Consider the following 11,726-nt stretch of genomic DNA (forward strand, 5'->3'; position numbering starts at 1 on the left):
TAAAAATCTAAAAAATGAGAAAAATTCCCCATCCCAAATCCCACATCTCCTTCCCGCCTGCTCTGCTCTCCACCGAGCATGGATGGGGTCGATGGCGCCCTCTTCTCGGCCTACTCGCCGCACCATCCCCACCACCGTGGAGGCGGCGGAGTCACCTCCTCCTCTTCCGCACACAACGCAATGTTCTCCTCTGGAGCCTCCGCCGCCTACGCGTCTCCCCCCGCGGAGCCCGTCCGGAGGAAGCGCGGCAGGCCGAGGAAGTACGGACCCCCGCCCCCTTCCCGCTCATCCTCCCAACCCAAGCCTATGACCGTTCCTTCCTCGTCCCCGACTTCTCCTTCCGCCTTCGTTCGCGCCAAAGACGGCTCCTCTGCCTCGCCCTCCTCGTCGAAGAAACCTAAGCTCGCGGCGCTCGGTTAGTTAGCTGCTTCATGAATTCTCCATATTGTCTCATATCTAACTTTTGGAAGAAAATGAAGACATATGAATACAACTTCATCCACAAAGTAATGTTCTTGGGATTGGCACTAGTTGTGGAGCCACATGGTGGAATCATGTGCAAAGCTCATGGGCAGTCATATGGTACATGAACAGTGCAGATAGCACTGCAGGCTTGATGGGCGCTAACGGGCTGTATCCTGTGCGCTTGAGATTCATGTGCACACATGAGGCACAGTGTGATATTTTATTTTCATCAACTCTGATACTTGGATTCAACATTTTATCTCATTGTACTTCTGTCGACACAATATGGTATGAGTGCGGATACAAAAAATGCGTCTAGAGTAGCCAAACTCACTTGCAGAGAGCAAGTGGAAGGAAGAAAGAAAGGGAGTGTCTCGCAAGGAAACAAATCTCTGTTGTAAGCCATAAGGAGGCGAGAGAGCCTCATGTCTGTGTCAGAGGAAAGGAAGGGCCTCATGTCATGAGGGAAGGAGTAGCTTGTGTCAAAGAGGTGGGTTAAAGTTTTAGTGGCGTCACTTTGGTGCTCTCATTAGGAGCAGGAGCGACTGAGAGTGAGAGGTAATTTAGGGTTATAAGGAAATAGAAAAAATAATATGATAATATAAGCTAATATAAAGATATTATAAGCTATAAGATTATTCATAAGCAAACATTATTTTATTGATAATATAATTGTTAAGCTAATATAGAGATATTATAATTGGTAAGTTATGAGGTATAGTTACAAGCCGTAGAATTTTATGTAGCTGTCATATAACTTATACATAGCAACTAACATGAGATTTGCAACTTGCTTGAATTATGGATTAATGGTAAAAAGGACCTATCCAAGTATCCAACTAACCCACAGCTATTGGGACTTTAAGATTCTTTTCACTGTCATTGTGCAACAACCAATCCTTATTTGATTTACTCATTTTTTAATTGTCTTTCACTATTCATGATAATTTTGATCAATCCATAAAAAGGAAAACATAAATATATACTTCAGTTTGTCTGAGAAAGACCATCTTCTTTAATTTCCTTTTTTTTTTTGTAAGTGGATCACTGTTTTATAAAAGAGATGTGGCTAATACGTATGTAGGATTCATGCCCTCATATGCATTTACAACCTCATATTGTTTTAATCATCAATTGGCGGAAAAATATATTAAACTGGTGATTAGTTCATCCCAAGATTATAGTAGGATAAATTAGACAATAAGCAATGCCCAATTGAATTTATGTTACTTTCCTCCAATATTTAGAACCAATAGAACGGAAAAAGGAAGAGTTTCCTCGATGAAAAAATGTTACAAAATTAGGAAAAAGAATTATTTGTGATTATCTCAAAGGGAAGTCTTCTAGTCTAACATATTTAAGTTTTAAGAATTTGAATGTTGTTTTCCTTTTACCTATTATATGTTAAGTGTAAATTATATTTCATGTACTTTTTTTATTGCCATTAGACTCTCATTGAAGTTAAATACTTCTAAGCATATGCATCTACTATTGTGCTTGCATGTTGCATGTGTACAAACTAATCTGAACCACAGAACCACGGGTCTTCCACATGCATACCCTTCTTCAAAATCATGTGTGATTGTACTCAAAATGCATTATCTTTGATGTGGCATTGCTTTTGCTTCCTTTTTTGAACTTTTCTTGCTCCCTTCCCTCAACTCACACAGACACAAAATCCTTGAAGAACATCCGTAGATAATTCTTTTGTCAAAGATCCAATCATGTTAATAATGGATATCATCATTTTCTGATACTTGCTTGCAGTAACTGACAAGATAATTCTGAGTCTTCTCTTCTCATTCATCAGTCATTTGTGCATTCAATCCATTACTTGTTCTAATGTTTTCCATGATTTATACTTTTGCAATTGCTTGTTTGCATACGTCTACCTTGCTAAATTCCCTTTTGCATATTTTAGTCTATGTGCCAAATGGCATATATCTTGCCATGGTTACCTAAAGGTTCAGAATGATTGTGTGCTCTTTATTCAGAGTAGAGATGATAACATTTTTCTAATTTCTCAGTTTACTTGAAATTCCATGTGCAGCTGCAACAATTCATTGCCAAATTATTTTTCAGGAAATGCAGGGCATGGCTTCAAGACACATGTCATTACAGTTATGGCTGGAGAGGTGTTTTAAGTTTTTATTCAGTTATTAAATCTATTCCAATTGTTCCATGCACTTGAAAGCAAGCACATTTTTTCTGGTTCAGTTGTCTTTAATCCGGAGCTTAATACCCAGATTCAATTATGGAGCCAGAACATCCACTTGGTGAGGGAGGGAGGGAGGGAGAGGGACAAGTGAATAATTGACATGAATTTTAAATGATAGGAGGATCAGAAACAAAATAAATCTGTACTATGAGACACATGATGACATTTCTAGTTTAGGAGGGCAATGGCTAACTCCTGAGATTGGCAACAACAGAAACAAAATAAAATCTGTACTATGCTAGATAGTATGCCAACAACAGAGATGTCAACATTGTTGCTTAAGCTTGTTGCCTTGGATGACCTCGCCGCCCTCAAGAGGCAGGCAGAGGATGATGACTCCCTCTTGCAACCCCTAGTATCACTGCTCTTCTCCTTTCAATGGTAGATTTTATATATTAGAGAGATATGGAAGACCTATATTTGAAGAGATAAATTTAAACTTTCATCCTTCTAACTTGTCTGCACTTGTCAATTATAAAAAAGGAGGTAAGTGAATTTGTGTAGTTAGGGCTAAAGATTGAAGCGATAACAAGTGTAGGTGAGGTGCCTTCATCATTGCTTTCACTAAATTTCACTGGACCAATTTTTGAGGGAAAGGGGAAAAAATCCCTAATTTCTTTCCCTACTGAACTTTTCCACAAAAATTACTCATTTTTTCTCTTTCCTCCCTAATTCTTTTCTTCACCCAATGGAAACAACTCAGATATGTTGCCTTATATAAATTCTGTGGAACATTCCATCATTTGATGTTCATTAATGAATTATGATAAGTCTTCATTTGCGAGTCCCCACTTACATATCCTTGGTTATGTTACATTGAAGATTTAGTCAGCTGTTAAGCATATTACCTTGTCCTTCAAAAAGACCTCATTGCATTTTTTTCCTTAGCTTTATCATTTCTAATGATATAAAAATTATTATACCTTTTATCTGCAGCTTAGTAACACAAAATTTTCTTTTGGAAAGGATGTGGCACAGAAAATCATGTCATTTGTACAACAATTCGAACACACATTTTGTGTTCTTGCAGCCTCTGGTTCAATTTCTAAGGCATCTCTTCTTCATCCAGCAGTCTTTGGAGGATCTGTGACCTATGAGGCAAGTTGCCTTTTTAACTCTTGTACTTCTTTTGCCTCTTTCATGATTTGTTGAAACATTTTATTCACATTTGCTTACATGCATATATACTTGTAATAGTTGTTTCAGCATGACATACAATTTGTTTACTTGGAGAATTTAGACCACTAAGCCAAAATCTTCTGCTTCTGCACCCGCATCCACTTCATCCACATCTACATGCATGCATATATATTTGTAGTAGTTGTTTCAGCATGACATACAATTTGTATACTTGGAGAATTTAAACCACTAAGCCAAATCTTCTGCTTTTGCTTCCACTTTATGTCTCTATTTTTAGTTCACTATTTTTTTTGCTAACAATATTTATCAATGTACCATTGCTGTTGTTTAGCTGATTTCTAGCTATTTCGTGGCTTGATTTAAGTTACTTATTCTGCATGTTCAAGAAAAATCATTCACTTGGGACTCTCAATGCTAGGAACCAGCAAGTGATTCTGAAAACAAACTAGCCAATCTGTCTCAACTCAACAAAATTGGTTGGGGACTTCCTTTTAACATTGGTTATGGATTTTGAAATATAGTTCAACAGAATCTAACCTGGATTTTATAAAAGATAATTTATAAAATTTTTAACATTCTCTTGGAAATTGGATGGCTTTTGTTCGGTGTATGTTTAGACATTGGGAAGTTTCATAATCCATTGGTTGGTAAATTGCTATTTGAATTATTGAGGGCTCCAAATAATTGAATCCACGTCATCAAGAATAACTAAGATGTGCTACTCAATGACAGAGTGCTTGTTCTCGTTCTGTTGTTGTATTTTAACTATATATTCTCTGGTGTTCATTTTTTTTGAATCAAATTCTTTTCCCAGTAGATGATCAGATATTCATTGAATAGCCATTTGATGTAACAGAATGGCACATAGATATTTGAAATGCTCCTAGATTTGCGAAATATTGTCTCTAGGGAATAATTAGTTTGGTTGATGTATATCATTTTGTTTTGTATTTTGGTCAGGAAATGTGATATTCTCATTTCTAGTTACATCCCAGGGATTAGACCCGACCACGGTTCGGAACCGCCGGTTCGACGGTTCGGAACCGCCGGTTCGACGGTTCGTGGCAGGTCGACCCTTAACCTTAACCGTCCAAGACGGTTACGGTTCACGGTTCGGAACCGCCGGTTCACGGTTCGGTTCACGGTTCGCGACGGTTCACGACGGTTCGAGATTATTATATTAAAAAATTTAAAATTTAAAATTTATATAAAAGAAATATTGAAAAAAAGAGAGAAAAGTCAATATAGTTTAGTGGTGCATATTCCAAGACCGGTAAGAATTGTGTTCGTTCCCCATCAACGGCGTCTTAAAATAGATTTGAATTAAAATAAATATAAATATAGTATATATATAATTATATTACTTTTACAAACAAAAGGTATTATAGAACAGTGGTGAGTACATGTGTTTGTGTCTCAGAATGTCATGGTTCGATCCCTAGCAACAATATATTAAATTGTAATTTAATTAAATATATTTTATATATAAATGATTGAACACGCATTAAAAAATATAAAAACCGTTAAAAAAAATCAAAAAAAGCCCAAAAAAACTCAAACCATAGTTACTGTTTGAACCGGCGGTTCAAACCGGCGGTTAACCGGCTGAACCGCCGGTTCAAGAGACCTTGAACCTTAACCGGCCCGGCAGGCTGCCGGGCCGGTTACGGTTTGGCCCGGCTAACCGGGTCAACGGGCCGGGTCCGGGTTTGACCCGGGCCGGGTCCGGGTTTGACCCGGTCCGGGTCCGGGCTGGACCCGGCCCGTGGGCAGGTCTAGTTGTGTCCTAGACCTTTTAGTATAAGTTTTTAGCTTGTTAATCAAGTAATTGCTGGAAATAACTGTTGAAAGATTTCTGTGGATAGTTAATTAATCAAATAATTTGATTGAATTTCATTTTCTCTTTGAGAGTTAATTTTGATAGATGAGATTACATTCCAAGGGAGATTTAATTAAGGAGGAATTTGTATTTTCTCAAATTTAGAATGGAGAAATTTAATTATATGGTTGGTATACAGGATAACATTTTATTTTGTTGAGATCGAAATTTGATTTTCGTTGTGGTTTTAAAATTCGGTTTGCAAGTGTGTGGGTTTAGTCCAATTATTACAAACATACAAGGTGAGTAACCTCGTCTTTCTCAATCTTTGTTGATGGAAAAATGGGATCTACTGTAGGTTGAGCAGTTGACTTAGAGCAAGCCATGAGTATTTGGATCACGATTCAACTTTTTCCTTTCTTTTTTTGTGACTGACACAGCCTGGTAATGTTCACAGCTTGGCAATGATGATGGTAATATATTTATCATATGTATATCACTAATTTTTATAAGTGTCTAAGCCTTTATTCTAAAGGTTCCTAGTTCATGATAATCTAAGATCATTAGCTTGGGCAAGTGTTTTTCTATTGCTATCCTAGAAAAACAATTTTCTGATACACTCCCAAGTAACTTTTCAGGTCATCACAAACCAAATGCACCTTTTGTGATTATATTATCTCCTGTTGATGTCCTATACTTGTCACGCCATGGGGGTGTAACTCTTGCTCTCTAGGAGGTTTCCCACTTGATAACAGTATAATAAAAGAGACCTAAGAATAACAATACTCCTATTCATACCCGTGCCATTTTTCTAGCTCGGTTCATTGCTAGTGCACCTGCCTTTTGCTTTCCTTGCATGCTATTTCTCCCATACAACTTTACTTGTTAACTACTTAAACCTTTATTTAACACTACTTAGGGTGGTTCACTTTTATATCTGCAATCTGATTTCTTTTGAGTAGAATCCTGTCTCTACACATAGGTTAAAAAACTTCCTATGTAACTTTTCCAGGGGAAGTTCGAGATTCTATCACTTTCTGGCTCCTTTGTGCATAATAGAGCTGATGGGGATTTGAGGACTGGTGGACTAAGTATATGCCTTTCTGGGGCTGATGGTCGTGTAGTGGGGGGTGGTGTCAAAGGCCCTTTGGTGGCTGCAGAGCCTGTACAGGTGAACCATTAATCTGGTATCACTAAGCTCCTGTTTCTAACATCTATATGGTACATCTGTTTAATTGACATTCTCAGTCGATATGTTGCAGGTAATTGCTGGGTCATTTTTAATTGACAGTGACGGTTGCTCTATTGATACTAGACCAGCAGCTTCTACTGGAAAGTTACCCACTTCTTTAAATGCTGGATTAACATTTAGTACAGCCACACTTGGATCATTAACAGAATTCACAGGAAGATATGGTAGCGAAATCAATCATGTCATACAATCTCCAACAGATTGGTCAGGTTTGTGTTACATTAGAAGTCTTGAAGAAGTTACGCTTAAAGGTTTCTTAAAGCTTAAAATTCTCATTTGGTTACTTCATTGACATATCATTAACAAAAGTCTTTGTATGAAGTGTTGAAAAAAAAACATTTTGATGTATTTATTTCATGTTGCATTTTTTGCACGATCGCATATTATTGCTACTTTATCTTTATTAGAACATGTCATTGTAGTTATTCAAACATTGCGATATTGCAATTCAAATAGCACGCACAGAAATAACATGGATATGCATATGAAATTAGTCAAGTAACCTTCATTGTCCATAGACCTTAGGCCTGATTGATGCATGTATGGCTTCTTAAACCATAACGTAAATTAAAATATTGTATTCAATTGTTGTAAAAGGATAGTTACATGTATAGGACTCAATGTACGAAACTTAAACCTAAATTATCAATATGAGACTTAAATCCACTACTCCATTGTTCCTATTATCTTAATACTTTTGACAATCTTTGAGCTATACCTATAAGATTCATACTATCTCTGTTTAGCTTGTTATATAAATTAGAAAAGTCTCATAAGAACAACATATACTGAATGCAACAATAATAAAATGAGAAACATAATACAAATATGCAGCCAAATGTAAATAGATCAGCCAACACATCAAGAAATAAAAATTAGACCGATGAGCGAAACCAGAATGAACATTGATTTTAGGAACTAATCTCTTGAGTGGGCTTCTCCTGTAACTATGCATACAACAACACAATAGATACCTCTGAAACTCTAAACCTTGAAAGAGAGCTTTGGTAGCATATAGAATTTAGGAAAGTGAAAGATTTCATTACATTATTTCAATGTAAAGGTAATGGCAAACAATATAAAGGAGTCAACGTACAGATCCTAAACCTAAATTATTAAATATGGCTGTTATCTTAATTCCTCTAGCAGGTAGAGAACATGTGTATGGTGCTGTTTTAATCTGTTATCATGATTGATGTCTCCAAAGTCTCACAGGCTTGTTTCTTCTTTTCGCAGGAAGGCAAGAGGACAGGCACAGTGGAGCATCTCATTTCTTAGATGATGACTAAGTTAATTTATAGGATGTAAGGCACTAGTTGAACAAATTAACACGAGAGAATCGTCGAACAAATTCATGTATAGCTTTTACTAACGGTCGGGCAATAGTTGTGCTCCTATCTTGAATGTATTCGCTGCACAATCGAGCAGGAGAGCCCTCGCTACAACCTTATCGTCTTCTAAATCTCAGTCTTGAATGTAACATCATATTTGTATTTGCAAATAATTTCTAAATGTAAATCATTATCAATTGTTTTGGCACAAATTGGGGTTGCTATGAACCTCAAAGTCTTATAAGGCACCACCAACAGGAAAAAGAGTCCAGGACAAGAAAGAAAGATCGTTATGATTGTTATTATTATTATTATTTTCCTTCAAAACTTTGCAAATATTTCAACTGGAGTGCAAAGGTGTTGTGTTGGTTTGTACTGGAGAAAAGTTTTGGTGAAATTGAATAGTGTGCTAAAGCTTTGAAGAATTAAAGCATATAAAACTTTGCAAATTCTCTTTTTTCTCGGAAATATTTTTAAATAAGGATTTAAAAAATAATAATTTGTATTCATTAGGTAAATTATATTTCAAATTAATTTGTTTAGTTATGCGCTTAGGTTTCAAAATTTTTTAAAGGGTGCATTATAATTTTATATTTCTCAAAGCTGTACTTCTTTTATGCCTGTGAATATAGTATTAGTTGGGCAAAATTTAAATATTATATATATATATATATATATATATATATATATATATACATTTATTCGTAAGCCTCCAGTGTTATTTTTTTATTTTTTATTTCTTTTAACTTAAACATGAGAACCTTAAATATTATATTTTAAATCTTAAATCTTAAAAAAATAAAAAAATAATAGTAGATGTTCATGGAGTGTTATCTTTGTACGAGATTGCTATCCTGCACAATAAATCCGTGTAGGACCTGTGTGCGACTCTTTGACCTACTGTCATTGTTGTTGCCTTGTCGCGCCGTCCGACCACCGTCAGTTGGCGCCTCGGTCGTAATCGATGCGCCACTCACCGGTGCTTCGGTCGGCATCAGATTCCGACCGGAATCCAGCGAATTTGATCGGAAACAGCCACCCCCATTGCACGGCCACTGTCTACGGTGATCGTGTCAAATTTCGACTGAAGCCAGTCCTTCCTTGATCGATCTCCGATCACGATTCGCCTAGAATCCGATCCAATCAGCGTTGACAGTGGCCGCGCCATTTCCCACCAAATCGCGATCGGAGACTGGCTGAGGAAGCACTGGCGTCGCTAGATTCCGATCACGATTTGGCCGAATTTCATCACTACCACTATCGATCTTGTTTTCGATCGAATTTCGTCGGATTCCGATAACTATCCGGTCAGAATCCGACGCTGGACAGAGCGTTGGCGAGCGGCGTGCCAATTGTGCCTGAGGCGGTGACCGACTGTGGCCGGATGGTACGGTGAGAGCGGCGGCAACGACAGTGAATCGCATGATGTCACACACAGATCATATATTTCTCATCACGTAGCATAGCATTTCTCTATTTGCATATATGTGCACCCATCTTATATTACACACAACGTGAGCACACAGTACAAAATATATTTTTTTAATTTTATTTTTATTTATGATTTAAGATTTAAATAAAAATTTAAAAAATTATATTAAATATTCACGGAGCATATAAATAAATAAATATATATATTATTAATTTATTTTTTATATTTCCAGCTTCGCCTACTGAAACAGACACCACAAACTGCCACGCCAATTTCCCCAATTCTAGAATCTGATCTGACGCCGCCGCCTCTTCCTCTCCACCTCATCCTTCTCCTCCCCTGAGTCGCCCTGTGAACAATCACAGCACCGCCGGATTTGATTCTAGAATCGATAAGGGGAGCGCGGCGCAATGTCCCTCTTCACCTCGATCTGCCTCCTGCACTCGGCGGTGGCCGTCACCTGCGGCGCGCTCATGATGTTCTACCTCAGCGAGATCTCGGTGATCAGCCACGGCCGGGAAACAGCGCAGCGGATTCAGGGCTCCACGCCGCACGACCAGCTGCTGATCCAGACCTCCGACTCCTTCGCTGGCCTCCTCCTCTTCGCCATCGGTCTCTTCCTCTTCATGGTCGCCTTTGTCAAGGACCGCGCCTTCCAGACCTTCTTCGCCAAGGGATGCATCCTCCTCCACGCTGCTATGGCCCTCTGGCGCCTCTACTTCGAGCGCCGCCTCGAAGATCTCGCTCGCGACTGGCCCCGCCAGATCGTCGGCGACCTCGTCCTCAGCCTCTCCTGGGTCATCTTCCTCTTCTACTCCTGGCGGGAGAAATACGACTAGTATTAGCAAGATCCAAAGGTACCAAACTCGCATCGCATCGTTCCCATACCTTCTTGTGCAATATCTTCTCGTCGAGTATCTATAACTTCGTCGATCTGTGCTGCATCTTTCAGTCGTTGTAAAGTTCGATCTTTTCTAAAGCGCATTCAAAATTGGAGCGCGTAATCTGCTTGATATTCTGCTTTCCTTCTCGTGGGGCAAAAATTATCTTGCAGCTTCCTTCTTGAAAGCGCTCTAATACTTTCTGATGATTTTGTTTAATTTTATCGGGGAAGAATATTTTACATCTTTAAAACAACTTGTCATAAAGCTCAATAAGACTAACACAAGCAAGCATCCAAATTACAAGTCTCGAGCTCACGTCTTGACATCTTGTGCCGACCTCGGAGAGTACAAGTTTGAACTCGAGCTCCGATTTTGGCATCTCGTGTCGACCTCGTAGGGTACAAAAAGTCCGACCTCAAGCTCCGGTCTTGGCATCTTGTGCCGACCACGTAGAGCACAAGTCCGACCTCGAGCTTCGGTCTTGATATCCCATGTCGATCTTGTAGGGCACAAGTCCGATCTCGAGCTTCGATCTTGATATACCTTAACATCACATGCCGAATGTTAGCCTTAACATCTGTTTAATCCTAGAAAAAGGCAACCTGCATAATCAGGAAAGCCCTACACTATTTCTTCTCGAAGAATAAAGAAACTATCTCGAAATATTTCTTAAACGAATATTTAGAATCTCTCTAAAAAACTAGAATGAGTATCTTGAAATATTTCCTAAACAAACGTTAATATTTCAGAAATCAACTACTATAAAAAAGTGACTCATACTTATAGGCAGCAGAGGTATGTACACATCAAACTTAATTTTCTAAGTCATTAAACTCATTCCTCATATAAAACTTTAACTTGAACATCGGAGTTGACTTGTTGGAATCCATTTTCGGCATCATTTTAACTCTCTTTTTGAATATTTTTCAGGGCTCTTCATCTTTTTCTGTAGTCATCTTCAAAGAACGTGCACGTTGATAATTCATGAATCGATGTTTGAACCATCCACGATGTATTGATCGGAATAAATCACACTAGGCATGTTTATTGTAGATTTGTAGGTATTTTCTCTTCAGTGATGAAAATTTTAAAATATTTAAAAAAGTTATTTGTGCTTTTAGGTTTATTGGATATTTTTTGTAATGAGATGAAAATTTTAAAATGTTGAGAGGAGTTATCTGTATT

General features: G+C 38.0%; 2 protein-coding genes across 4 annotated transcripts; both read left to right on the plus strand.

Moving 5' to 3' along the window:
- The first annotated feature begins 50 nt into the window (after positions 1-50).
- Positions 51-8,492, plus strand: LOC141813992 (AT-hook motif nuclear-localized protein 10-like). 3 transcript variants are annotated; one of them, XM_074701993.1, is made up of 6 exons: positions 51-415; positions 2,548-2,600; positions 3,620-3,781; positions 6,655-6,813; positions 6,905-7,103; positions 8,131-8,492. In XM_074701993.1, exons 1-6 carry the CDS (start codon positions 79-81, stop codon positions 8,181-8,183), a joined length of 963 nt encoding a protein of 320 aa, XP_074558094.1. In that variant the 5' UTR covers positions 51-78; the 3' UTR covers positions 8,184-8,492. The 3 variants fall into 3 exon arrangements, with proteins under 3 accessions (XP_074558094.1, XP_074558095.1, XP_074558096.1); XM_074701994.1 differs by having other exon boundaries at positions 3,650-3,781; XM_074701995.1 differs by having other exon boundaries at positions 2,548-2,585; positions 3,650-3,781.
- Positions 8,493-9,916: 1,424 nt separating this feature from the next.
- LOC141813945 (uncharacterized) lies at positions 9,917-10,689 on the plus strand. The gene has a single exon (XM_074701951.1). The coding sequence runs from the start codon at positions 10,068-10,070 to the stop codon at positions 10,494-10,496; it is 429 nt and encodes a 142-aa protein (XP_074558052.1). The 5' UTR covers positions 9,917-10,067; the 3' UTR covers positions 10,497-10,689.
- The last annotated feature ends 1,037 nt before the right edge of the window (positions 10,690-11,726 follow it).

Source organism: Curcuma longa, chromosome 20, assembly GCF_044706935.1.
Source record: "Curcuma longa cultivar G26 ecotype Majalengka, Jawa Barat chromosome 20, ITB_CL_G26_1.1, whole genome shotgun sequence".
Classification (NCBI taxonomy): Eukaryota; Viridiplantae; Streptophyta; class Magnoliopsida; order Zingiberales; family Zingiberaceae; genus Curcuma; species Curcuma longa.

Bases quoted from the DNA above. Each gene is read 5' to 3' on its own strand.
- LOC141813992 (XM_074701993.1), top strand. From the start codon at position 79: ATGGATGGGGTCGATGGCGCCCTCTTCTCGGCCTACTCGCCGCACCAT. The intron at 2,601-3,619 runs GTGTTTTAAGTT...TTTTATCTGCAG, and splicing joins TTACAGTTATGGCTGGAGAG to CTTAGTAACACAAAATTTTC. The intron at 6,814-6,904 runs GTGAACCATTAA...GATATGTTGCAG, and splicing joins TGGCTGCAGAGCCTGTACAG to GTAATTGCTGGGTCATTTTT.
- LOC141813945 (XM_074701951.1), top strand. From the start codon at position 10,068: ATGTCCCTCTTCACCTCGATCTGCCTCCTGCACTCGGCGGTGGCCGTC.